This window comes from Pan paniscus, chromosome 6 (genome assembly GCF_029289425.2).
Source record: "Pan paniscus chromosome 6, NHGRI_mPanPan1-v2.0_pri, whole genome shotgun sequence".
Classification (NCBI taxonomy): Eukaryota; Metazoa; Chordata; class Mammalia; order Primates; family Hominidae; genus Pan; species Pan paniscus.
Window position 1 is genome coordinate 187,836,854 of NC_073255.2, and position 25,855 is coordinate 187,862,708.

General features: G+C 51.8%; 1 protein-coding gene across 1 annotated transcript; it reads right to left on the reverse strand.

The window, feature by feature from the left end:
* Nucleotides 1-11,162: 11,162 nt before the first annotated feature.
* CRYGN (crystallin gamma N) lies at nt 11,163-25,580 on the reverse strand. The gene is given in 4 exon segments (XM_055115542.1): nt 11,163-15,609; nt 21,613-21,773; nt 23,450-23,698; nt 25,351-25,580. Coding segments are annotated over 4 exon segments (564 nt in total). The 5' UTR covers nt 25,372-25,580; the 3' UTR covers nt 11,163-15,476.
* Nucleotides 25,581-25,855: the final 275 nt, after the last annotated feature.

Here is a 25,855-nt window from a genome sequence, read left to right on the forward strand (position 1 = left end):
GTGGTATATGCATATAATGGAATACTGTTCCGCCATGACAAAGAGTGAGGTGCTGATAAATGGTGCGAAGTTCAGGGACCTTGAAAACAGATTAAGTGAAAGAAGTCAGTCACCAAAGACCACATATTACCTGATTCCATTCATCTGCGCGGTCCAGAACAAGGGAGTCTACAGAGATAGTTGGTTAGTGGTTGCCTAGGGCTTGGGGAAGAGGTCTGGGGAGTGGAGAAGTGATGGGTATAGTATACACGGTTCCTTTTTGGGGTGATGAAAATGTTCTAAAATGGACTGTGGTACTGGTTGCTTATTTTAATATATCTGTGAATATATTAAAAAACCATTGAATTGTACACTTTACATGGATCAGCTGTACAGTATGTGAACTATTTCTCCATAAAGCTGGGGTTTTTTTTGTTTTTGTTTTTGTTTTTTATTTAGATGGAGTCTCACTCTGTTGTCCAGGCTGGAGTGCAGTGGCGCGATCTCGGCTCACTGCAACCTCCACCTCCTGAGTTCAAGCGATTCTCCTGCCTCAGCCTCCTGGGTAGCTGGGATTACAGGCACACGCCACCATGGCTGGTTAATTTTTATATTTTTAGTAGAGATGGAGTTTCACCATGTTGGTCAGGCTGGTCTCAAACTCCTGACCTCATGATCCGCCCGCCTCAGCCTCCCAAAGTGCTGGGATTACAGGCGTGAGCCACTGGCCCGGCCAAAGCTGTTTTTAAAAAACCATACATACAGTGAGATGTCACTTCATATCCACTAGTCTGGGCCATCATTTTTAAAATGGAAAATCACAAGGGCTGGTGAGGATGTGGAGAAATTGTAACACTCATGCAATGTTGGTGGGAATGTAAGATGGTACTGCCACTTTGGAAAAGAGTGTGGAGCTTCCTTAGTAAGGTTAAACACAGAATTACCATATGATCTAGTAATTCTACTCCTAGGTACATACCCTGGAGAATTGAAAACAGGTGTTCAAACAGAAATTTGGACTTAATGTTCATAGCAGCTCTGTCCACAATAGCCAAAAGGTGGAAACAACCCAAGTTTCCATGAACAGATAAACAGATCAACAAAACGTGCTATGTTCATACAATGGAAGAGTATTAGCTCCAAAAGGAAGCACTGATGCATTCTACAACATGGTTGAGCCTAGAAAACATGCTAAGTGAAAGAAGCCAGACACAAAAGGACCAATGTATGACTCCACTGATGTGAAATCTCCAGAATGGACCAATCCCTACAGAGGGGAGCGGATCGGTGGCTGCCCAGAGCTTGGAGGAGGGGAATAGGGAGTCACTGCTTCCTGGGCACCAGGTTTCGGTTTGGGGTGATGAAATGTTCTATAACCAGACAGTGATGATGGTTGCATAACATTGTAAATATGCTTAATGCCACTGGATTGCACAATTTAAAATGGTTATGATGGTAAATTTTATGTTATGTGTGTTTTACCACGTACACACATAAAACTTATTTTGTGCCATTAAAAAGAAAAAGTTCTATGAAGCACCTCTATTATTACTACTGTGATTAATGTTTGGAGAACAATTATCAGAGAATTAAAAGTATTAATGTTTGGAGAATAACAAATGGCCATATACCCTTAAAACCCAGTAAGTACATGTGTCCAGATTGTCAGTGTTGCTGGAGTCCAGAGAAGGATGGGAGCAGCGCTAGATGTCCAGAGAGCCCTGGTGTCCCTGAGCCAGGCCATGCGCTCAAGGGCTCAGATCTCCCCCACACCTCCCACTCCCTCACATTCAGAACAGCATTCTCTCCATCTGGCTCCAAGGGGTCAATGTCTATTCCAGTCAGGTTCCGCATTTCAAAGGAGGCAGTGTTAAGAGACCAGATCGCCTTCTCCTGCTAGGAAGTCTTTGTCCTGGTCTCTGCTGGTCACTGCCTCTAGCCCTGGAGTCCAGAGTCAGGCCCAGCTGAGTGAGAGAGTTGCTGCTTGGAGCCTGGCCCTGGGCACAGAGGGAGGTCCAGAATTGGGAAGCACATAGGTTTCTGTGGTCCCCCAACACCTGGGACTGGGACGTCTGGGCCCTTCCTGGGTCTCTCACCAGGGCTATGTTATAAGGACAGGGTGGTTCTGGAGAAAGCCAGCTGGTAAACATCCCATCCCCCCAAATTTTCACTTTATCCCCCATACAGCCTCTTCCTGGCAACTTCAGAGAAATGTCAGAGGCTAATGAGATAGAGGGAATGCAGTTTTGAAACAGCTTTCAAAATTCACTCACTTTGACTTCTGCTTCTGGCCAAGAGGGAGTAACAAGGACCCATTTACCCTCCTGCCTCCTCTCTGAAACAACCCAAAACAAACACAAAATATATGAAGCAATTGTTTTCAAGACACTGTACACCAGGCGGTGAAGGACAGCAATCCCCAAGAGACGGGAAAAAATGAGGCGAGCCGATGACTGGCCCGGTTTACTGCCTTGAGAGAATGTCCAGACCACAGAGCAGGAACGGGGATCCCAGACGGAGCCCAGTGGACTTCCTTGGTTGAGGAAACAGCTGAGTGTCTAGGGAGAACTAAGGGACTGGAGTGAGCAGGACAGAGGACTAGAGAAGGGAGAGCCCTGGAGCACTACACAGGTTCCCCCTCCACATCAGCTGAGTGTCCGTCAGCGCGTGCATGGGAGGAAACGACTCCAAGTAGGATAGGGTCAGAGGCAACTCAGCATCTGCGCAGAGTGGAGAATAGTGCAGACAGAGGCGTGAAGACAGTTGCTGTGGATAAGAACACATGGGGCCGGGTGCGGTGGCTCATGCCTGTAATCCCAGCACTTTGGGAGGCCAAGGCAGGTGGATCATGAGGTCAGGAGTTCAAGACCAGCCTGGCCAACATGGTGAAACCCTGTCTCTACTAAAAATACAAAAATTAGCCGGGTGTGGTGGCATGCAGCTGTAATCCCAGCTACTCGGGAGGCTTAGGCAGGAGAATCACTTGAACCCAGGAGGCAGAGACTGCAGTGAGCTGAGATCATGCCACTGCACTCCAGCCTTGAACAGAGTGAGACTCCATCTCAAAAAAAAAAAAAAAAAAGAAAAGAAAAGAAAAGAAAAAAAAGAACATATGGACACAAAGAGGGGAATAACAGATACTGGGGCCTACTTGGGGGTAGAAGGTGGGAGGAGGGAGAGGATCAGAAAAAATAACTGTTGGGTACCTGGCTTAGTACTTGGATGATGAAGTAATTTGTACAACAAGTCCCTATGACACGAGTTTACCCATGTAACAAACCTGCACATGTACCCTTGAACCCAAAATAAAAGTTGAAAATAATTTTTTAAAGGACAGTTATTGGCCAGGCACAGTGGCTCACACCTGTAATCCCAGCACTTTGGGAGGCCGGAGTGGGCAGATCACGAGGTCAGGAGTTCGAGACCAGCTCGGCCAATATGGTGAAACCCTGTCTCTCCTAATAATACAAAAATTAGCCAGGCATGGTGGCACGCGCCTGTAGTCCCCGTACTCGGGAGGCTGAAGCAGGAGAATCTCTTGAACCTGGGAGGCAGAGGTTGCAGTGAGCTAAGATCGCACTACTGCACTCCAGCCTGGCGAGAGAGTGAGACACCATCTCAAAAAAAAAAAAAAAAAAGGACAGTTATTCAGTGATTGTACTGTATTCCATATGTTCAAAAACTTATGTAGGAACATGGAAGATATCAAACAGTTCAAAATTGAACATCTAGAGATGAAAGCAATATCTGGAATTAAACAACACTGGGTGGGATTAACAGCAGATTAGATGATACAGAAGAAAATATTAGTAAACTTAAAGACACAGCAGGAGAAACTATCCAAAATGAAAAACAGAAAGAAAAAGGAACTTAAAAATGAAAAAAAAAATCAGTGATCTGTGGGACAGGTACCCTAAATATATGTAATTGGAGTCTTTGTAGAAGAGGAGAAAAAGGAGGTAACAGAAAAAATATTTGATGAAATAATGGCTGAAAAGTTTCCAAATTTGATGAATAAGTCCATAGATTCAAGAAACTCATTGTACCCCATCACAAAAACATAAAATGCACAAACTACCAAAGTTGCATCAAGAAGAGTATGTAATCAAAATAGCTCTATATCTATTTTTATTTATTTTTAAAATCGAATATCTGGATAAAACGTTCCACAAAGAAAATTCAAGGCCTAGGTGGTTTTACTGGGGAATTGCATAAAACATTTAAGGAAGAAATAATACCAATTCTCCACAAAATTTCCCAGAAAACTGAAGAGGTGGGAACACTTCTCAATTTATTCCATGAGGCTGGTATTACCCTGATACCAAAATCAGAGACATTATTTGTAAAGAAAATTATAGGCTGGACGCTGTGACTCATGCCTGTAATCCCACCACTTTGGGAGGCCAGGGCAGGAAGATCACTTGAGTCCAGGAATTTGAGACCAGCCTGAGCAACACAGCAAGACCTCATCTGTATTAACATTTTAAAAAATCAGCTGGGCATGGTGGCATGTTCCTGTAGTTTCAGCTGCTTGGGAGGCTGAGGTGGGAGGATCACTTGAGCCTGGGAGGTTGAGGCTGCAGTGAGTTGTGATCACACCACTGCATTCCAGCTTGGGTGACAGAGCAAAACCCTGTCTCAAAAAATAAATAAAGTCTGGGCGTGGTGGCTCACGCCTGTAATCCCAGCACTTTGGGAGGCTGAGGCGGGTGGATCACGAGGTCAGGAAATCGAGACCGTCCTGGCTAACACAGTGAAACCCCGTCTCTACTAAAAATACAAAAAATTAACCCGGCGTGGTGGCAGATGCATGTAGTCCCAGCTACTCCAGAGGCTGAGGCAGGAGAATGGCCTGAACCCGGGAGGCGGAGCTTGCAGTGAGCTGAGATCGTGCCACTGCACTCCAGCCTGGGCGACAGAGCGAGACTCCAACTCAAAAAATAAAATAAAATAAAATAAAATAAAATAAATAAAATAAAAATAGAGATAAGAAAATTACACACCAATATTTATCATGAGCATAGATGCAAAAATTCTTTTAAAAATTTTAGCAATTGAGTTCAAGAATGTATAAAAACAATAAAACTTGGTAACCAAGGTTTATCCCAGGAATTCAAGGTTGGTTTAACATCCAAAAGTCAATCAATGTATGGCATAAGGATAGGCATATAGATTAATAGAATAGAATTGAGAGCCCAGACATGTATGGACCATTCAACAGGGGAAAGAGTAATCTTTACAAAAAATGCTGCTGGGACCACTGGATAGCCATATGCAGGATACATTTGGGCCTCTACCTCATACCATATAGAAAAATTAACTAAAAATGAATCAAAGACCTAAATGTAAGAGCTAAAGCTCTAATGCTTTTAGAAGAAAACACAGGTGTAAGTTTTCTTAATCTTGGATTAGGCAATGACTTCTTAGATACACCTAGAGAATAAGCAAACAAGGAAAAAAAATCAGACTTCATCAAAATGAAAAGCTCTTGTGCTTCGAAGTATGCTATCAAGAAAGTGAAAAATCAACCCACAGAATGGGAAAAATATCACAAATCCTTCCAGCCTCAGGCCTGGGAGATACCAGATGCTAAGGAGAAAATCCAAAGGACTTGGAAGACCCTTCCTTGACCGCTTCCTCCATTCTCAGTGCATTTCTGAGGACCAAGACAAGCAAGCCACAGCAAGGCTCTTGGCACCTGGCACAGTTCTCCCAGCCCAGACGGAGATCTCAGACCTTCTGCACATAGGCACCACATGTCTTGAAAGGGGCTTTTGTTCTTATCTGCCACAGTAAGGCACCGTGGTTAGAGTGTGTGTGTGACTGGGAGGGATGAGGAGGGAGCCCCATGCAGGAATGTCTGTTTCCACTCACTCCATAGGATTTCTAACTGCCCACAAAATTATGCCTTTGCTTATTCTTTGTGTGGATTCTGAAGCCCAGCTTAAGGAGTGCTGGGGTTGCTAATCCTACAAAGGGTATTTTGTGTGCGTTCAGTGTCCTTCCTAGTGGGAGCCAGGGCTGGTGGGGCCACCCACTCCACACCTGCCTTTATGTTGCTGGGAGCGGAAAAAGGGAGAAAGTGGGAACCATCCAGATTCTCTGGTTGCAGTGAAATAAATGAGTTTAGTGAGTTTAAGCAAGAAAAATGGATTTATTGAAAAGAGAGCAAGAGAAGATAGAGATAAATATCCAGATTTGAAGGATAAGCACTAGGGAGATGCCAGGGAGCTTGGCAGCCGGGCCTTGTGGAATCGTCTCCACGATGTTGCTGCAAGTGGACTTGGCTCCAGCCTGCTTTTTCCCAGTGTGCTTTTGCACCAAGTTTAATTCCAAGGAGAGAAGGCTTAAATACCTTACCTTTTCTTTTTTAAGAGATGGGGTCTCACTCTTTCACCCTGGTTGGAGTGCACTGGTATGATCATAGCTCATTGCAGCCTCGGACTCTTGGGCTCAACCAGTCCTCCCACCACAGCTTCTCGAGTAGCTGGGACTACAGACATGAGCACCCACCTGGCTCAAAGGTCAGAGTTTTTAAAGTTAAGAAGTCACAGAAAGGCTGGGCATGGTGGCCCACGCCTGTAATCCCAACATTTGGGAGGCTGAGGCAGGTAGATCACAGGAGGTCAGAAGTTCAAGACCAGCCTGGCCAACATGGTGAAACCCCATCTCTACTAAAAATTCAAAAATTAGCCAGCACAGTGGCGTGTACCTGTAATCCCAGCTACTCAGGAGGCTGAGGCAGGAGAATCGCTTGAACCCAAGAGGCGGAGGTTGCAGTGAGCCAAGATTGCACCACTGCATTCCAACCTGGGCAACAGAGTGAGACTCTGTTCCAAAAAAAAAAAAAAAAAAAACAGTCAGAATATACATGTGATATTATAGCAGCTGCCCTCTTCAAGGATGCCTGGCCTTCACATTCAAAGGGTGCCAGGTCTGTGGGCTGACCTGGGTCTGGGAATTTCATAACAGGCCATGGTTCTCTAGCATGCTGGTTCTACTTGGGCCTCTTGCAACCTTCCTGAGTCTACAAAAAAAGAGGGACATGAGTGGATTGATTACCGACTTAATTTGGGGGATACCTGTCAATCATCCATGACCTGAGATTTTGGAAGGTGAGACGACTCCCTGAGATCCAGGCTCCACTTAGCCCTATCCAGTGCACTTCCGGAGTGAAGACCTCCAGCTCCCAGTGCTCCTCTCACCCCTTAGAGATTGGGGATCCCCCTTCCATCACTGTCCCTCCCATTAACAATCCATGGCAGTTTACTCTTTGTGGCAAGGCTGAGGGTGGAGGAGTCACCTGATTCCATCCTGAGGTCCGTCCCGAGGGGTGGGTGGGGTGGAAACACACAAAAGGATCCATTTCAGCATCTTGTCTCCCACAGCTCAGAACCAGTCCCTCTCTTATGCCAAGGGTTCCTAGCCTTTCTGCGCCACTTCAACGCCATCAACTTTGCATCAGCAGGTTGTTAGGACATGGACAGCACCCCCTAAGCCAGTACACAGAATGCAGAATTGTCTTATCAATACCCTTGGTGCAAGCCAGAATCCAGTTCTTCCCTCTTTGGCCAAGAACCCTCAAAAATCCATTCCCACAAACATTCTCCAGACTGCTGGCAATGTGGATGAGTGACCTCCGGCAGTTTCTCTAGGTCTCTCCGTACTTCTCCCTTTAGTCTAAGCCACACAAGCTGAACTCCTGTTATGGGGCAAGCAACACTACATAGTGGGCTGTGAAGGGAACTCTTAATTCTCTCCTTCAAAAGAGGAGCATCTTTCTCAGGTAAGAGGAACATAGTGGGGGGTGTTTTAAAGGACTTGGGGGATCTGGAGGTTCTAGTTTTCCAAATACTCCCAAATATCCCCGTTCCAACGGTTGGTGTCTCATTCTTTTTGTGTTAGTGCTTTAAATTTCACATCAAATCTCTGGGAAGTTCATGCAGACAACTAACGTTTTCATTTAGCAACCTACAGGATTTGTCTCCAAACTCTGTCTCTAATGAGATTTTAGACTGGTCACAGGAAGGCCTTGAGTTCTGCTCTCCACCTTGAGAGGAGCTTTGTCGGATTTAATCTTGATGTGCATCCAAATATCCAGTGCTGTCAGAGGCAACTACATGTCAGCTGCGTTCTGCATTCTTTTAAAATTATGTTGCAACAGCAACTGTACGACCCTCAAAACCCTGCCTTAGTGTGTTGTACCTGAGCGAGTTAGAGAAAATGCCACACTTTGAGATGAATTAAGAGTCCATTTATTTAGCCGGTGGCCAAGAGACGGCTAATGCTCAAAGTTCTCTTGGCCCCGAAGAAGGGACTAGATTTTCTTTTATGCTTTGGTTTAGAAAGGGGAGGGGGTCTAATTAAAACAATTTTACAGATATAAAGTAGGCAAAAAACTTGAAAGGATAAATGGTTACAGGAAAGTAAACAGTTCCAGGTGTAGAGGCTTAAAGACTATTACAAGGTGTTAGAAGCGGGGCTTTTTGGGCGTTATCAATCAGACGAATTCCTGGGAACTGCGGATATAGCTTGTCACAGTATCTTATCAGTTAATTGCATTCTTGGATGTGCTGGGAGTCAGCTTGCACGAGTTAAGTCCTTGAGGAAGGGGCTGCCAGTGAAAGAGCCAAGATGGAGTCTGTCTGGCTCTCTTAGCTAAGGGAGAGTCAATTCAGGTGGAACCAAGGCTAGGTGATTAAAGGGAAGAGGGAGAGTCTAAAAACAGGGTTAGTGAAAACAAGGTTGGGCATTACAAGTGCACACCTGGTTCCAGCTGGCCACGGAGGGTGGCCTGACTAGGCATGTGGCCCGTCTGTACCACAGGCAGCTCTCCCCTTTCATTTCTGTCATAACAAAGTACCACAAATTGAATGGCTCAAACAACAGAAATGTGCTGTCTTACAGTTCTGGATGCTGGACGTCGGAGATAAATGAAGGTGTCAGCAGGGTTGGGTCCCTCCGAGGCTTCGAGGAATCTGTTCCAGGCCTCCCTCCCAGCTTCTGGCGGTTTGCTGGCCGTCTTTGGGGTTCCTTGGCTCACAGAAGCATCACCTGGGTCTCTGCCTTTATCTTCACATGGTGGTCTCCCTGTGTGTGTGTCTGTCTCTAAATCCCGCCCCCCCCTTTTCTTTTTGAGACAGAGTCTTGCTCTGTTGCCGGTGCAATGGTGATCTTGGCTCACTACAACCTCCGCCTCCTGGGTTCAAGCAATTCTGCTGCCTCAGCCTCCCGAGTAGCTGGGATTACAGGTGCCTCCCACCACGCCTGTCTAATTAAATTTCCCCTTTTTATGAGGACACCAGTCGTGATGGATCAGGGGCCCACCCTACTCTAGTAGGATCTTGATGTGGACTGAACTGTGCACCCCCAAAATTGATGTATCTGAGCTCAAACTCCAACGTGACTGTATTTGAACATAGGGCTTTATCAGCTAATTAAACTTAAATGAGATCATAAGGGTGGAGACCTAATCTCATAAGGAGAAGAAGAGAGAGATCTTGTGCTCCTTCTGCCGTGTGAGGACACAGCGAAAAAGTAGCCAACTGCAAGTTAGGAAGGGGGCCTGTCACCGGGAACCAAGTTGGCCAGCACCCTGAGCTTGGAATTCCCAATTTTCAGAGCTATGAGGAAATACATTTCTGTGTTTAAGCCATCCAGTCTCTGGTATTTTGTTATGATAGTTTGAAAGACTAAGACACACCTCATTCTAACTTAACTAAGTGCATTGCAAGACAGTCCCATCCTGAGGTGCTGGGGGTTAGGACTTCAATGTATACGTTATGGTGTCAACCCATAATGCCATCCACACCAGAATGTAAATGGGAGTTTAACTACTCTCTACTCATCTAGATCCCAATAACTAATTCCAAATATCCTACATTTTTCTGCTGGCCTGTGGCCTTCAACCTTCTGTCTAGTAGAAATTTCTGTCAATTAGGGTTTTTGGTGTGCAGGTAACAGAAACGGACTCGGCTCAACCCTCTATCCACCTTGGGTTCCTCTCTGTCTCTGCGTAAGATTCAAATTCCCAGGAGTGCATCTGACTGGCCCAGCCCACATGTGGCAGGGCATTGAGGGTGAGGCACACACACCAGAACCAAGGCAGGGCCAGGGGAAGGGTCATTCCCTAAAGGCAGGAATTCTGGGTAGCAAGGCCAGCATGAGTTCTGGGAAGAGGTCTGGACTGCTCCATGGAGACCTACGATGTAAACACAGGCAAACCCCTCTACCTCTCAGGGTCTCGATTCCTTTTTCATTAACCAGGAACAACAAGACTTATTCTGCTCACCTGACAGGTAAGCATCAAACATAAATGAAGACAGGGATGCACTTGGAAATTAACACAGAGACTTGTTACAGCAGCCAGACACCCGGCCCCTTCTCTCTCTAATCTAAACAACCACAGCCCTGCAGTTTCCAACGTGAATCATGTTGCCTTCTCTTCTGGAAACCTTTCACACGTTTCTTCCTGAAGGCCCCACACCGAATGTGGCATTCCCATGCAATTGTTTTCCATTTCCACATCCCACAAAACTCTCTTCCAAAGAATCTGGGTTTGCTCCATGACAGAAACAAATAGGCCAGGCGTGGTGGCTCACACCTGTAATCCCAGCACTTTGGGAAGCGGAGGCAGGCAGATCACTTGAGGTCAGGAGTTCGAGATCAGCCTGGCCAACATGGTGAAACCCCATCTCTACTAAAAATACAAAAATTAGCCACGGTCAGGATACCGCGGCCATTGAACGTATGTCACAGGGCAGGCGGTGCCTCTAATTGGGAAAAAACGCACTATGACCTTAAATAGATGAACTATTTAATAGGTTGGTTTTTTAAAATCTATTTTAGTATTTCCAAGTGCAAGTGCCTTTATTGCTCACCAGACAATGAAGCACAGGGTTTAACACAGGAGGAACTACCTGTGTGAGGTTTGGGGGTTTTTGGTTATTATGTTATCAGTTAGGAATGTTTTCAGCTGCAAATAATAGAAAACCTACGCGTGGTGAAACAAATAGGGGTTCACTTCTCTTACATAACAAGAAGGGTGGCTGCTGATGCTGATTTAGCAGCTCGGTGAGCTTGGTGCCAGCCTTTCCCTGGTTCTCTTGGCTTTTATCTCATGATTACAAGAAGGCTGCCTGAGTTCCTGGCGTCACATCTTTATTCAAGGCAGGAAGCCAGGGGAAAGGGGCTTTTTATCCAGAAAGCCAAAGCTTTTTCTGAAGTCCGTCTGTCAGCTTTCATCTCAGTGACCAGAGCTATGTCCCATGGCCTGGGAGGCAGAGAAAAGAGCATTTGGCTTTTCTGGATGCTTTAGTGAAGGCAGGCAAGGGAGGGAGGAGGGCACTGGGATTGGAAGAGCTAATCCACAGCGTAGGCTGTGGCTCCTTAAATCTTCGTTTGTTTACACTATGAGGCAGTGGTGTAGTGTTTTTCAAACTGGAGAATTGTGACCTACTAGGAGGTTGCGAAATCAACTTAGTGGGTCTCTGACCAGCATTCTTTTAAAGTAAAATAAAATAGAAAATATTGATGCTCAACTAAATAGTGAGGATCGGGACTGTTTGTGACACAGCTGTGTTAGTTTTATATCTAATGACCTACATGTGCGTCTCAGTCAAAAAGATTGGGAAGCCGTTGCCACAGGGGATGATGTGTAGAGGGGGTTAGGTGTGGGCTGGGGTCAGACGGCCAGGGGCACTTGGCCTTTTTGGCCATTTATGGCACACATTTGGGCAAGTTACAATCATCCTTTTAGGTCTATTTCTTCCATTGTAAAAGAGAGAAAATAATATACCCACCTTGTTATATGTAAAAAAGGGGTTAGCACACAGTTTGTGTCATAGTAATTACCCAAGAAAATGCTGTTGGTATTGGTATCTACTGATAACCAGTCATTGCCAGGTCCCGCTTTCATGACCCAATTAGGTTCACTTAAAAGTAGCAATATACTCATACGTAAACCAGAAATGTTAAAATCTCCTCCCCCACAAAAAGTTGACTTTGGCACAGTGCCGTCCACCGAATCCTGTGGGATGCTATTACAGAAAATCCTAGGAAACCTGTTAATTTCCCCGCAGGAGGGCTAACGTTGAGGGTGCAGCTTGTGAGTCATCGGCATGGGGCCAGCGGACCCGTGGAAGAAACTTCTCTCTGGCCTCGGTCCCAGGAATTGCTGGGCTTCTTCCGGAAAACTAGCTTCCTTTCATCTTTGGGACTGAGCGAATGATGGAGCTGATCCTGTTTCCCTGCTTGCTTTGGCCCAATTAGGAGTTCCTCTCTAGCAGACAGCACAGGACTTGTGCCGGGGAGAATATTACGGATGCCTCGCTTTTTTCTACAACATTTTTCTAAGTCCCCTCTGCCGCAAAGATTTCTTCCCCTACTTTTTGTATCTGCGTTTTTATCACAATGGGCTCCTCCCCTGGCCTTGGGCCCAGTGCCTCCAAGGGTAAAGCAACACTTGAGCGTCCCCTCTGTGTGTAGAGGTGACACCACCTCGGCCATCACCAGCCCCATGAAGGGACTTCTACCCAGCAGCCCCACTGGGTGGGAGCGCCCATTTCTACTGCCCGCATGTCTGTCTGTGCAGTTTAGGAATGCCTGGGCTGGTGCTTAGGCTGGGCACACTGTGCGGGGGACATGCCGCCCTGCTCCCTGTGCCTGGCACCTAGAAATGAACACTTTACGGGAATGGAACCCAGGGCACGACCATCTCAGCCCGCGGAACGATCCAGCCCAACTGGTGAGAACTCCCGCTCGTGGTGTTGGGGGCCAGGCAGGGTTCGTGGAGAGGGTCCTTATAACCTGCTCAGCCCCCTAGCCAGAGCAATCCTACACATCGCTGAGCCCACTTCGGGTTGAGAATGCGCACCCTCAGCCCAGCCCTACCCTCTGCCCCTGCCCCTGCCCCTACCCAGGGAGGGCAGTCCTGGGGGTCCCAGAGCAGGCATGGACCAGGACTAGGGTTACCAGCACTGACCTGCCCAGTCCATCCCCCAGCCCCAGCAAGGCTGGGTCCAGGGCTGCCACCCCTCCATGCACAGCCCACGCCAGCTGGGCTCCACAGGATCCTTTTAAATCACAATTCCAAAGCGGGCTGTCCACAGGCAAGGAAGCCAGGAGCCTGTTCACACAAATGCTCGCTGTTCAGGGCAGGCTGCCCAAGTCACTCCTTCCTGGTGTCCCCAGACCTGGGCTACTAAGTCCTGGGGGTCCGGAAGGCAGGGTTAGTCCCAGGCAACCACAGGGACGCTCCAGGGATCCCTGCTGAAGGACAAGGACCTTCTCCTCCTCCTCCTCTTCCTCCTCCTGCATCTCAGCCTCCCCAGCAGCCACAGCCAAGAGCCCTGCCAAGCCGATGGGACCCACGCAATCAATAAGCAGGTGATAGCTTCTTCAGGTAGGGAATGTGGGGCATGGTGGCACAGGAGACCCACAGGGTTCCCTGGGACCAGCGAGGGCCTTCATTCCCACATTGCCCCCCACAGTCCTGAGCACCTCAGCAACAAGGAGTTAATTTTTTTGATTATGGCAAAATACACATACAATTTATCATCCTAACCATTTGAAGTGTGTGGTTGAGTGGCATTAAGTACACACACATAGTCGTGTGGCCGTCAGCACCATCTGTCTGTCTCCAGAAGTCTGTCATCTTCACAAACTGAAACTCTGGAGCTAAACCTTTAAAACTGTCTCATTCGACAAGTTTTTTGTTAGTTTGTCTTTTTCTTTCTTCTTCTTTTTTTTTTTTTTGACGTCCCTGGGCTCAAACTCATCCAACAGGCTTTGATTGAAGATCTGTTGTGGCTTCCTGGGGGGAACACAGGCAGGACAGCCCTGCTCTTAAGGCACCCAGTGGGGTGAAGAGGCAAGCCAAGAAGCCTCCAGCCAAGAAGGCGGTAGCCTGCCAGGCGCAGGCCACCTCGGGGCACGGGAGGGAGGCCCAGGAAGGGGAAGGGGCCAACAGAGACTTCTTGGACCAGCCCTTGGCTGGTGAGAGGAACTTCTTGGCGCGGGGGATGGGGTGGCTGGGGGGATTCAAAGGGAATGTTTTTCCTGTGGTCAGACTGGGCCTGATAAACAGTGCACAGGGGGCCAGCAGGGCAGGGGGACCTAGGGCTGAGGACATGAGGGGATGGCTCTGTGAAAGTCCCAGCTTTCCAAACCACAGAGGGAGGTAGAAATATGTGAAGCATGTGTGGCTCTTGAGGGCCTCTCACCCTCGGTCCATCGACCCCTGGACGGACTTCAGATAAATTACAAGCTGCCCACAAGCACTTTGGTGGGAATCTTGTTTTTCCTCTTTCAGACAAAAAGCAGATTTGCTGACAGATTAGGGAGCAGGGGGCTGGGGTGAGGGGGAGGTCACCCAGGAGCACAAAGCCCATTCGAGAAGCATTAAATCACCAGTTAATGAGGTGCTGCTAGGCCTTGGTGCTGGGGAGGAGAGGAAGAGTTCAGGGGAAGCCTCTGGAACTCATGGGAAGGGCTGCTAGGCCTGGTTTTTCCCGTGACTCCCAAGGACCTGGACTGAACCGGTGGGGCCTGCAGTTCTCATTTCATTCCCCAGGCATTAATTGCCTATGAGGGGGCGGAATGATTACCACTGCTGTACGTCTGAAGACACTGAGACACACAGCAGTGGCTTCTCCAATGTCACATCCTAGTGAGGGATGGAGTGGGAATCAGGTTGGAGTTTGGAGCCAAGTTACCTTCTCTCCTGTGATGCCACTCCCCTGCCTGCTTCCCCACCCCGTCACCTACTGGGTCACCTACTACTAACCAGCCCTCATATGGCACCCGCTCATGGGTCACGCCTTTGGCTTTTACAAGGGTATACAGTTGGTATAGCAGACATGATTGCACTCATTTCACAGAACAGGGTCTGAGGCCTGGAGAGGCTTTGGGTTTGCGCCAAATTCATGACAAAAATATATCTAAATATGCAAATGTGTGGTGCTCTATAGAGGAGTGGTTAGGAACGAAAAGGATCAATCAGCCAGCCAGACCTGGGTTTTAGTCCTGACTGCTGTGTGACCCTGGGCAAGTTGCTTAACCTGTCTGTGGCTGGCTCTCCTCAACTGTACAGTGGTGATAAGCATATCATCATCTTGGCATTATTGTATATGATTAAGTAAAATTACACAGATTCCAGCTACTACAGAGCCTGGCATTAAGTCAGTGCTCCATAAATATTCATCAACATCATCACCATCATCAGCTGTGGGCTGAGGTGCGAGATTGTGGAGGCCTGAGGCCAGCAGGGTGCCAAGGCCCAAGGAGGCTGTGGGGTGGAGGGTTGGACGGCTGTTTCAGAAGAGACAGGGCCCTTGCCATGGGTGGGGAGGGCCTCCTGCTGGCAGATATGACACACAGAAGGCTCCACCTCCCTAACAAACTGGCAGAGAAATGAAAACTGAGGGCATGATTTTAAGTAAACACTCTCCCGGCTCAGAAACAGTGCAGGTGCATTTACATGTCAATCGGTTCCAGGCTCAGAGGTTTGCAGTCAGGAAAGGTGGCTGGGTTGTTGCTGGTTTTGTGGTGGCCTCTTCCGGTCCTTGATCTGATTGAAGAGAGCTGCTCAGCTGGAAGTCCTCAGCTCCGAAGCTTCTAGGGCTCCATGCTCTGTGGTTTGTAGGTGAAAGGAGGTGGGGCCAGGGCATTAGGGGTACAGAGCAGGCCTTTTGGGGACCCATCTACCACATGGCAGCAGGGAGCCCCTTCCCCTTTCCTGGGCGGAGTGGACGGTTGCCTAGTGGTTTCATGTCTTCATTTGGCCTCGGCTGTCATGGGACAGCCTACGGGGGTCCCACAGCAGTCATGGGGCCCCTCCGTCTTTGCCACCCACCTCTTGGTGGGGCATTGTCTTGGGTGAATTGGGTGACCCATCGTGACTCTTTTTCCATTGCTCTCTCAGCGAGGGATGGGGACAGGTTGGAGGACACCCAGGAACGGGACAGCCATCCCCTGGCCCACCACACTCAGGCCACCACACTCTGCGGCAGAATCAGCCCCTGAGATTTTGTTTTTCTCTCGGGAACCCTGTGTTCCCTCCCTGAGGTCCCTGCTGTACATCCATCACCCCCCAGGCCTGTCGGCGTGTCTCAGTTCAACTCAGATAGTAACCCAGGGCTCATGGGCTTTCCCTGGGAGTCCTGAGCCGGGCGACCAGCCTAGAGGGGCTGATCCCCATCCAAACTCCTCCATCTACTCAGAAAACTGGAGCAAGATGTGTGGTGGGAGGACCCGGGAACTGAGAGGCCAGTCGGGAGCCAGCTGGTTGGGGGGACTCTGGGATCGCAGTCGGGGATTAGAGGCCGGACCAGGAGTCAGAACCACAGCCAGAACTCTGTGGGCACACGGGTGATCCAACCCATGCACCTGGCTCCCCACTGAACCCTCATCCAGCCAGGCCTTGGTCCAGGCACAGGCCATGTGGACATCTTTGGGGTCTCCATGTCCAGGAGACCCCATGCTCAGGAATCTCGGGTCCAGGGCCCCTGTGTTCTCCTCAGAAGCCCAGAGCACTCCATCTGTTGCCTCCTTCTGCGGTGGGCTATGGTTTCCTCACAGGCAGGCTCCATTCAGGACTCTGCTGGAGGGCTGCCGGCAGCAGGGAGTTACCTGGGCCACCCCCAGGGACCAGAGTTCCCCCTCGTGGGACCTTTCCTCTCTCCCCAGTGAGTTGGAAGCATAGGCGTGGGTGGGGAGGGAGTGGGGGGATGCTTTTGGCGACGTGGAGCTCTTATGCCCAGGAATCCCACTGCCTGGGCCGAGTATCTCCTTCCAGGACAGACTTTTCCCTCCCCTCTGCCCCTCAAGGGTGGGGTGTCCCCTCTAGATTCAAGCCCACCCCAACAGGAGGACCCAGTGTCCTGGAGAGGGCCCAGGAATGGAGGAATTCTACAGGTGAGCGCTTGGTGCTGCACCAGCTGAAGACGCGAGCCGCCGGTTCTGGGTCTGCCGGCCCTACTGCTCCAGGGGCTAAGGCTGCAGCAGACACGCCTCATGCCCCTTTCTCCCCGAAAGCCCCTCCATTCCCACAGAGCCCACCTGTTCAAGCTAAGCCCCCACCCTGACACTCACCACCACTAACTGTTTTCTCTCTCGCAGGAGAGGGGTCTGCCCTGGGTCGAAACCATCCTTCCAGAGGGGTCTCCCTTAGAAACTCCGAGGCCAAGATTAGCCATGAGGATAAAACCCAGAGATCAGACACAGAGACCCTGGGTCAGGCCTTTGGCCACATGGCCTGGCAGCCTCACCTTGCCGAGTCACAGAGAGGCAGAGCCCCAAGTGAGCCTGGGGAGTCCTGAACCGGCCTGGGTTCCGGCCCTGCCCCATCCCCATTGCTTCTCACCACCTCTCCCCACCACTCTCCCCTCCCTGGCCCAGGGGGTCCCTGGGAGTCCAGGAAAGCGCCCTGGATCATCCAGCTCCTCCCAGGGCTGGGATGCCCACTGCCGAGAGAGCACTCAGAAGCCGCCCGTTGGCTGTGAGGACTTTTATCGCCCAAGGTCCCGAGGTCTGGGTGGGACCGCAAGGGGTTGCCCCTGTCCCCAGAGCTGCGCCCGGCCATCCCGGTGGGAGGGCTCGGCTGGAAGAAGTTGACCACCTTGTGGAGCGACTGCGCTCGTGCGCTGTGGGCCTCCCAGTCCGAGAAGCTGCGGAAGTCGCCACTCTCCACCACGTACACGCGGCCGTGGTAGTTGGGCTCCTCATACAGGACCCACCTGGAGGCCAGGGGAGTGGGGATCAGGGGCTGCCAGGAAGTCCCCCGGGACTCCGGAGAGAAAAGCCTGCACAGCCTGGCCACCCAGCAACCCCTCCCGGCCGAGCGGCCCCTTCACTCTGGGCTACACAAAGGCACCCACGGTGCCCACCTCTGCTTTTATTTCCTTCCCCAGTGCTCTGTGGGGTCCATGCTGGGGTGTGACATGTGTGGGGACAGGCCCAGTAATGTCCACATTTTAAAACTGACCAGTCCTGGCCGGGCATGGGGGCTCACGCCTGTAATCTCAGAATTTTGGGAGGCCGAGGCAGGCAGATCTCTTGTAGTCAGGAGTTTGAGAGCAGCCCGGCCAATGTGGTGAAACCCCGTCTCTACTAAAAATACAAAAATTAGCTGGGCGTGGTGGTGGGCACCTGTAATCCCAGCTACTTGGGAGACTGAGGCAAGATAATTGCTTGAACCAGGGAGGCGGAGGTTGCAGTGAGCCGAGATTGCGCCACTGCATTTCAGCCGTCCTTGGCAAGGATGCACTCCCGCCATCACTCCACGCCCCACACACTCCTGTTCCCTGATAAGGACCACCTTGCACAGACAGTACCCCCAGCACCTGGTGGGGGGCCTGGCACAGAGGGCACCGTTCATTCAGTGAATGCCAGCAGGTTCCCACATGTGTGCCCAACACTGTGTCAGGTACGAGAGGTGCCATGGTCACACAACACGGTTCCTGCCCCCTCCTGCCCTCACGGGGCCTCCCCTGCAGAGGAAATGGGCTGTGGGGGTGCAGTTGCATGGAGGAGCCTGCAGGGCACAGAGGAGGGTTGGGGAGTCCCAAGCAGGGCCCCTTCCTGTCCTCCTCCCCTTCTGCACACCACTGGGGCAGCCACCAACAACCCAGAGAGCAGAAACAGTCAGGACAAGTCTTTACAGAGCCTGGAGGACCTCGGGCTGGTGGGGGCAGGAGAGAACACAGCTCTTCATCACCCAGGAAGCTGTGGGCCCGGCCCAGAAAAGCAGGAAGGTGCGGTGGGGAGGGAACGGGGGACCAGGAGGAAGAGACTGGAGGTCCAGGATAGTGGCCTCTGCCTGGAAAGGGGCGTGTGGTCCAAGGAAGACACCTCAGGACAGCTCGGAGCATGGGCTGGCCCAACCCTGTCCTTCCCTCACCATCTCTGAGACGAGTGAGGCTTGTCATGCCTGGTGCCTGGCACAGTCTGCTGCCTCAAGGGTTGGGGCCAGGAAGGAAGAGAGAGAGGCAGAGGGTGTGAGCCAGCCTGGAGCACCTGCTGGGGGACTCAGGGCAGGCCTGGTCCAGCCTGGACCCCACCCTCATGGCCCCTGTTTCCATGCCCCTCCACACCTACAGCTTTCCAACCCCACACCTGTGCCACAGCTGGGCCCTCAGAGGCACCTCAGAGAGTCAGCTGGTCCTTTCCTACCCTGTGGTGGGCAAGAAATGCCCCAAGCCATGTCCTGGGCCACATGAGGGTTCTCACATGGACACCCCCAAAAGGAGGGGGCGGGGAACCACCCATCCTGCCGTCCCCTGTCCTGGCTGTGGCTACTGGGAGGAGGCAGACAGAGGAAAGGGCAGGGGCCTGTCCTGCCCACATCAGCACCGTGCCCTTCCCCAGGTGAGGGTAGGTGGGGGCAGAACGCCAGTGCATTTCCCTCCAAGAGCCCACCAGGACACGGGTCTGAGGGGATGGGTCATGCCTGGGCTGATGTGGGACCCAGAGGGAAGGAGTCTTGGCAGTGGGAGGTGGTGGAGGGGCCCTGCCTTGCCCACTCCCCCGACCCCAGGAAAGGCCTCCTAGCAGTGTCCCCTCCGGATCCAGGGGACCTGGGGGCGTTACCTCCTTGACAAGGGCTTACATTTGTGTAAGAGTAAGAGTCTTAGGCGGCAAAGGCTGAGCTCCTGGGTCCCCCACCTGGGGTCCCGATGGCTGGCTCCTCTCAGGGACAGTGGGGATTGTGTGCCCCTCAGTCAGAGAAATGTTAGCCTCCACCTTCCCCACCTTCGTTCTCAACAAGCCCCTGAGCGTTGGGGGTGGGCCGGGGGGATTGTGTCTAGGGCCTCAGGACATCCTCCATGCAAAGGCATGACTTGGGCCTTACAAGACACAATTTAGCCAGCAAGTTTTCCAGGGCAAATTCTTGTTTTGGAATGCCACCCCTGGGCTCCAGGTGCCACCAATTTAGGGCAAAATGCAATTTCGTAAAACGGAATCCTGGAGCCAGCTAGAGTGACAGAAACAGCAGGAAGGGGGCCAACATCAGGCCACCGGGGAAAGGTGGGATGTACACAGTCCCTCCCTATCCCTGGGAACTGGTTCCAGGACCTCCCTTGGATATCAAAATCCGAGGATGCTCAAGTTCCTGATTTAAAATGGCACTGTATTTGCATATAACCCATGTGTATCCTCCCATATATAGTAAGTCCTCACTTAACACCGTCAGTAGGTTCTTGGGAACCGTGGCTTTAAGCACATGATATATAACAAAGCCATTTCTCCCCTCATCAATTTTATAATGAATCCACATTGAACAAGACGACATATTCGAGGACCTGCCATACATCGTTTCACTTAAAGTCACAGTTTCCAAGAACCTATCCACAATGTTGAGTGACAACTTACTGGACTCGAAATCATCTCCAGATTACTTATGATACCTAATCCAACATAAACGCTATGTAAATAGTTGTACAGTATCTTTCAGGGAATAATGTACATATTCAGCATAGACACAATTGTGGGGGGATATTTTCGCTGTGCGGTTGGAGCCCATGGACATGGGGTACCACCTGTGCCCAGCTCTGCCTCGGCCCAGTCTCTGTCTCCCTGCAGTCCCTGTGCCCCCTGCATCCCCTCCGAAGCTCCCTGGCCTTGAACCTCTGTAGTATAGACGGCAAATTGTTCCTCAATTGCTTCGATAGGCGCCAGAACCATGCACAGCCAGCTGGAACCTGTGTGAGGGGCTCTTGGCCTGAGGGGAGGGGACTGAGGCCTGGGAAAGCGGCTAGCTCTGGAACAGGGACAGACACAGGCTTGGCTGCAGTCTCAGCTGTGCCACTCCCACGGGGCGGCCGGGCAGTCAGCCTTCTGAGTCTCAGCTTGCCCTTTGTAGAACGGGGGCGATAATATCTACCTGACCTAGAGGTGTGGGCTGGACAATGAAAATACATGGCCAACTTGAAGGTGCTCAGAGGATAGTTGCAAAAGGGGAGTGTGCGGGAGGGCAGGAGGGGGCACACAGGCTGCCCTTGGTTGACCAGGAGGAAACCCAAGTGTGGGGCAGACAAACCCATCTGGGCCTGGGCAAAATTCCCCCAGCTACTTTCTGTCCAGAAGTGAGCCACCCCGAAGTCCATCTCCTCCCAGAGGCCAGGGTGGTGGGGGTTTGCAGAGAGGCCCGGTTCAGGGGTCAGCTCTGCTGGGTAGGCGCGGGGGCAGGGTGGGCTGGTCCACCCTTCTCAGAGCAAGTGAGCCCACTGTGGCTTTTCCAGCCCATAAGGCCCTGGAGGACCCCTTGGTAAGCAGGTGTCCCCCGGTTCAAGAAAACCAAAGGCGGCCCCTTGTATCAGATCAATCGTAGAGAACCGTGCAACTTTCAAGGTACTCTCCTACCTCTGTTCCTGGACTGAGGCCCTAGAGGGAAGGTCTCAGGGTGCCTCTGGGGCCCAGAGTCCCTCTCTGAGGCCCTTCTGGGCCACAGGGGAAGCTCCCCGCTGCTTGACTGGGGCAGGTGAGGCAGCTGAGGAAAGGAGAGGGCCTGTGGGGCCAGGGACACGCTGCCCACTGCTGGAGGTCTCATTCCCACCCCACCCACCACCCCTGTGTGGCGGGCAGCCTCCCACGCCTGGTGCTGAAGGGCCTAGCCGGGCCTCGGGGTGCGGCCACGTGGCCTGTACTCATGCTCCGTCCCCGTACACCTTGATGGGGTTCACACAGTTCTTGACCCAGCCCCTGCTCTGGAGGAAGGGGCTGTCCTCCAGGAACTCCAGGCACTGGCCCGTGAAGTTGCAACCCTCGAAGATTTCTAGGCGGAAATGTTCCCCGTGCTCCAAGACCAAGCAAAAAAGAAGGAAAGAAGGAGGTTGCTGTGAATTCCCCTCTCCCAGAAACAGAAGCCCCATGCAGGAAGGAATTAGGAGGTACCCAAGGCACTGGGCACCCCCACCCCACACACTTCAACCCCACACTTCTGTTTGTTCTTCCACATGAGATGTGGTTGGAAGAAAGGGTTCTATTACTCTAAAAATGTTCCAAGCCACTGAGCTGGTCCAAGCTCCTCTTTCTACAACTAGAAAATCTGAGGTCCAAAGAGGGCCAAACTGACCAGAGGCCAGCGGTCACACTCAGACCAGGGCTGGGGTCACGGGGCTCCCTCTGGGTGCTCAGCGTGGGGGACTCCGGCCCTGATCACAGCAACACACTCCGGGTTCTGACTTCCCCACCCCTGGGCCACAGCCCATGGGCAAGCCTTCAAATGATAACATTTTAAAACTGTAATAGAACCTTTTAGTAAAACATAAAGCCAAAAATCTAAAACAAATACCAGATCTCATGTGCTGAAACCCCTGCTGGCCTTGACATCATTGTCCCCTAGGCTCAGCACGTCTCCCTATATGATTCCCGCATTTCCAAAAGACAGAGGAGGGCCAGCCCCTGCCTGGCTCAGAAGCCGGCAGGGCCTGGTCTGCGTCACAGCTGGCCCCAGGATAGCTCTTAGGAGAACAGCAGTTCGCAAGATACCAAGGATATTTTTCATATAAATAGCATTATGCAGGGTCCAGGGCCAACCATTTAAATTTCTTTTTTCCAAATGGACCATAGCCTGGAAGAAATACTAAGAAAGCATTCTTACAGTTTGAGATGCCAAAGCCCAGCTGGTTTTGCAACTGATACAGAAAAGAGAGGGGGCACCACGCAAAGGCCCCTTTACTGGAGTTCCTCAGACGTTCACCAGAACCGCCCAGCCCAGGCGTCGGGGGAGGGTCCTCAGCAGACATAAGCGAGACGCTCTGTGATGAGAGATGCGCGCCCCCAGGCTCAGGAGTCCGCCACTCCCCACCTGAAGCTCCAGAGCTCACAGCAGGTCAGTGAGTACCCATGACCTGGGGGAACGGCCTTGCTTAAATCCCACCCTAGGAGCAGCTGGACCGAAACAGTCTTTCGCCACCGGGGAGCCATGCCCCTCGTCTGCCCTCCCTGCACACACCTCTTGGGCGGCAGCTACCCGTGTAATTCCAAGGGACCTGCCCCCCAATTTTCCCCTGACAGGCGGGTGATTCTTCAGCTTCCTCCATCAGCCATTCCAAGACCGGAGCATGGAAGGCTCCAGAATGTGCCACAAGACCACCTGTACTAGTGGCCACACTAGGCCCAAATCAGCCTCCCATTGGCGGAGTGTCCCCTATCTGGCTGGAAATCTAAATTTGGATGATTTCAACAGCATTTTAAATGGAAAATGCAGCTAGATTTTTGGCTCCGAAACTTAAAGTGGTTTATTGATACCTGTATGAAAACTCAGGGCCACTCCCACTCAGTTCATAGCAACTTGGCCCCCCACCTACTCACCTCATGCCAGCAGGTGGCTCTGGGTATAGCTCCCTCAGTCTTACAGACTTTAAAGCCGGGAGGCCCATGCTCCCCGATTCCTTGCCACTGTCTGCCAGGGCTGACCCTCGGTCCCTCCAGCAGGAAGACTCAGCCTTTGGTGGACGGGCCCACTCACCATTCCTACAGGCCGACAGGAGCCCATGTGGTCACTGTGGCTGTTCCAGCGGAAGAAGTCGGGGTAGTCACCGTGCTCCAAGATGAACTGCTGGCCCCGGAAGTCGGGGTGATTGAAGCAGACCCAGGCTCCGCTCTCCACGCGGATGGAGTTCACTCGGTTCATAAAGCCCCGGTCCTGGAAGTTGTCACAGTCCCCGGAGACCTCCAGCTTCCGCCCTGTGAAGTGCTTGCCTTCATAGAGAGTGATCTAGAAACGGCAGGTTACAGAGCTCAGGGTCAGGGGCTTCTCTCCGTCAGCGTTGGAGGCTGGCGTCTGGGTCCCAACACCCTGGATGGAACCCCTACTCCCAGGCCCCCAAAAGCCCAGACCTGCTGCACACAGTAGGTGCCCAACACTATTTGCCAATTGGGCAAAAGAATGAACAGCTGGCAGGCTGATGCCATACACAGCTCCTGTTCCTCCCCACCCTTAGGAGCTCACAGTGGGGCAGACAAATTTCAGCAGCAATTTGGGGACAGGGGTTTCCCCTTTGTCTAGGTGCCCATTTCAAAACGGGCTGTTTTCAACTTCCACTGCATTTTTAACTCATTTTTTAATTATTAAAACATAAAGCTGATAATAACATTAAAGGAGGTGTTTTCAAAAGAAGAAACTTCACCCACAACCCTCTCATGGTAACCCAGCATATATTTTGCAGAAATTCGGGTTCCTGGGATTGGGCCTCCTTCACTGGAGAGGCTGAATCAGCCGAAGCCGCGTCAGGGCCTGGCTCGGGATTAATGTTCGCAAAAGAGGGCTTATAAGTGCCACCCTGTCTCTCTGTGTTTTGTAGGGCACTCCTTTGGGTAGCAGGCATGTATCAGATCTGGAGCTCCATCACCCTGGTGGGAGTTCAGACATTGTGTCTTATAGCTACGTGGCACTCACAGGTTGTCCTTGTCCCGAAACAAAACAAAGTGAAGCAATAACAACCCGCCAGACTCATTTCCTGCTGTGGAACCTAAAATCTCAACCATTCAGTAACTCTTTGGGTTTCAAGAACTGTGGCCCTAGAAGGGTCCTGCCAGAGTGCAGTGATGTTCCCCATCACTATGGTCGCTTGTGCCTCACCAGTGTCTCCAGTTCGCTCAAAAGAACACGAGAATTGCCCTTCCAGGCCCCTTGGAGTCAGGCGTGGCCACATGCGTTCACCAGAAAGGAGGCAGACACCTTGGCGTTCTGCACCACAGAGTTACTGGGGCCCTTTGTTACTGAAGCATCACCTGGCCCATGCAGACTGATACAGCAACACAGTCACCCCCAGACACTCTGGAATGTGGCCTTGGAGACCAAAGGCTTCATGGGAGTGGCTAGGCTAGGGGCACTGGAGAGGGCGAGGGAGAGCCAGGTCTCCCGTCCTTCCTGCACCAGGCACGGCTGGTAGAGGGCCCCTGAAACCTTCAGGGAGGTCTGGGCACCAAAGGGATTCGGGGCTCCCTCAAATCTCAACATTTTTCAGAGAGCCAGCCCTAAGTGTCCCTGAAGAGACCCTGGGAAGGAAAAGCCATAGAGGCCAGCCTTGGGCAAAGAAGCCGCAGCAGTGGGGCGGAGGGCTATGGGACAAGCCAAGCCTCCCCCACCCCAAGGAAGCCCCAGGGAGTCTGACCACCCTCCCTGCTCCTGACTGCGGGGCGAGGGGTTGGAATCCCAGAAGGAAGGAGTGGAGATGGAGACCTTCCTATCCATCCACACCAGAGAGGCCCCAGGCCAGTAGCGAGGCCACCCCATTTTATTAAGAAATTAAACCAGCTTCCCTTGGATTTGTCACCATCAACAGTGTGCACCCTCCTGCATCCCCTAGCACAGGGGGCGAAGGCGGAGCCCCACTCGGTTTCCTTGGGGTTGAGGGACGCACTCACCTTCCCCGAGCGCTGCGCCATGGTGCGCCCCGCCCCTTCCGCGGGTCCCCGTTTACACCGGGCAGCGCCCTGCTGGCTCAGCGCCGCCCCGGACAAAAGATTTGCTGGGCCGGCCCCGGAGCGTTAGTGCTGTCGGGCGTGCTAAGCCCGAGGGGCCACCAGGCCACCCTGTGCCACCGCGAGTGCAGCCCGCCCTGCCCGGGGTCTCCCTGTGCTCTCCGCGTTTAGCTCCCGAGCCTCCTTCCTCCCTGAGCCCTCCCGCCCAGCCCGCGGCTGCCCCTGCCCTGCCCTGGAGTGGTGGGGGGAGGAGGGGAGGTGTCTCTCTAGCCCTCCAACCTTTCTTCCCCTGCGCTGCCCCTCAGCCCTCACGCCCATCTCCCTCCCTCCCAAGGCCTGTTCCGAGCTCCCCAGCCCACTCCCCTTTCTCACCTGGCTGCAGGTAGTCTCGCCTTGGTGCCAACTTGTTTGTCTCCACGAGGATGCAACCCAAGCTTCCCCGGACAGA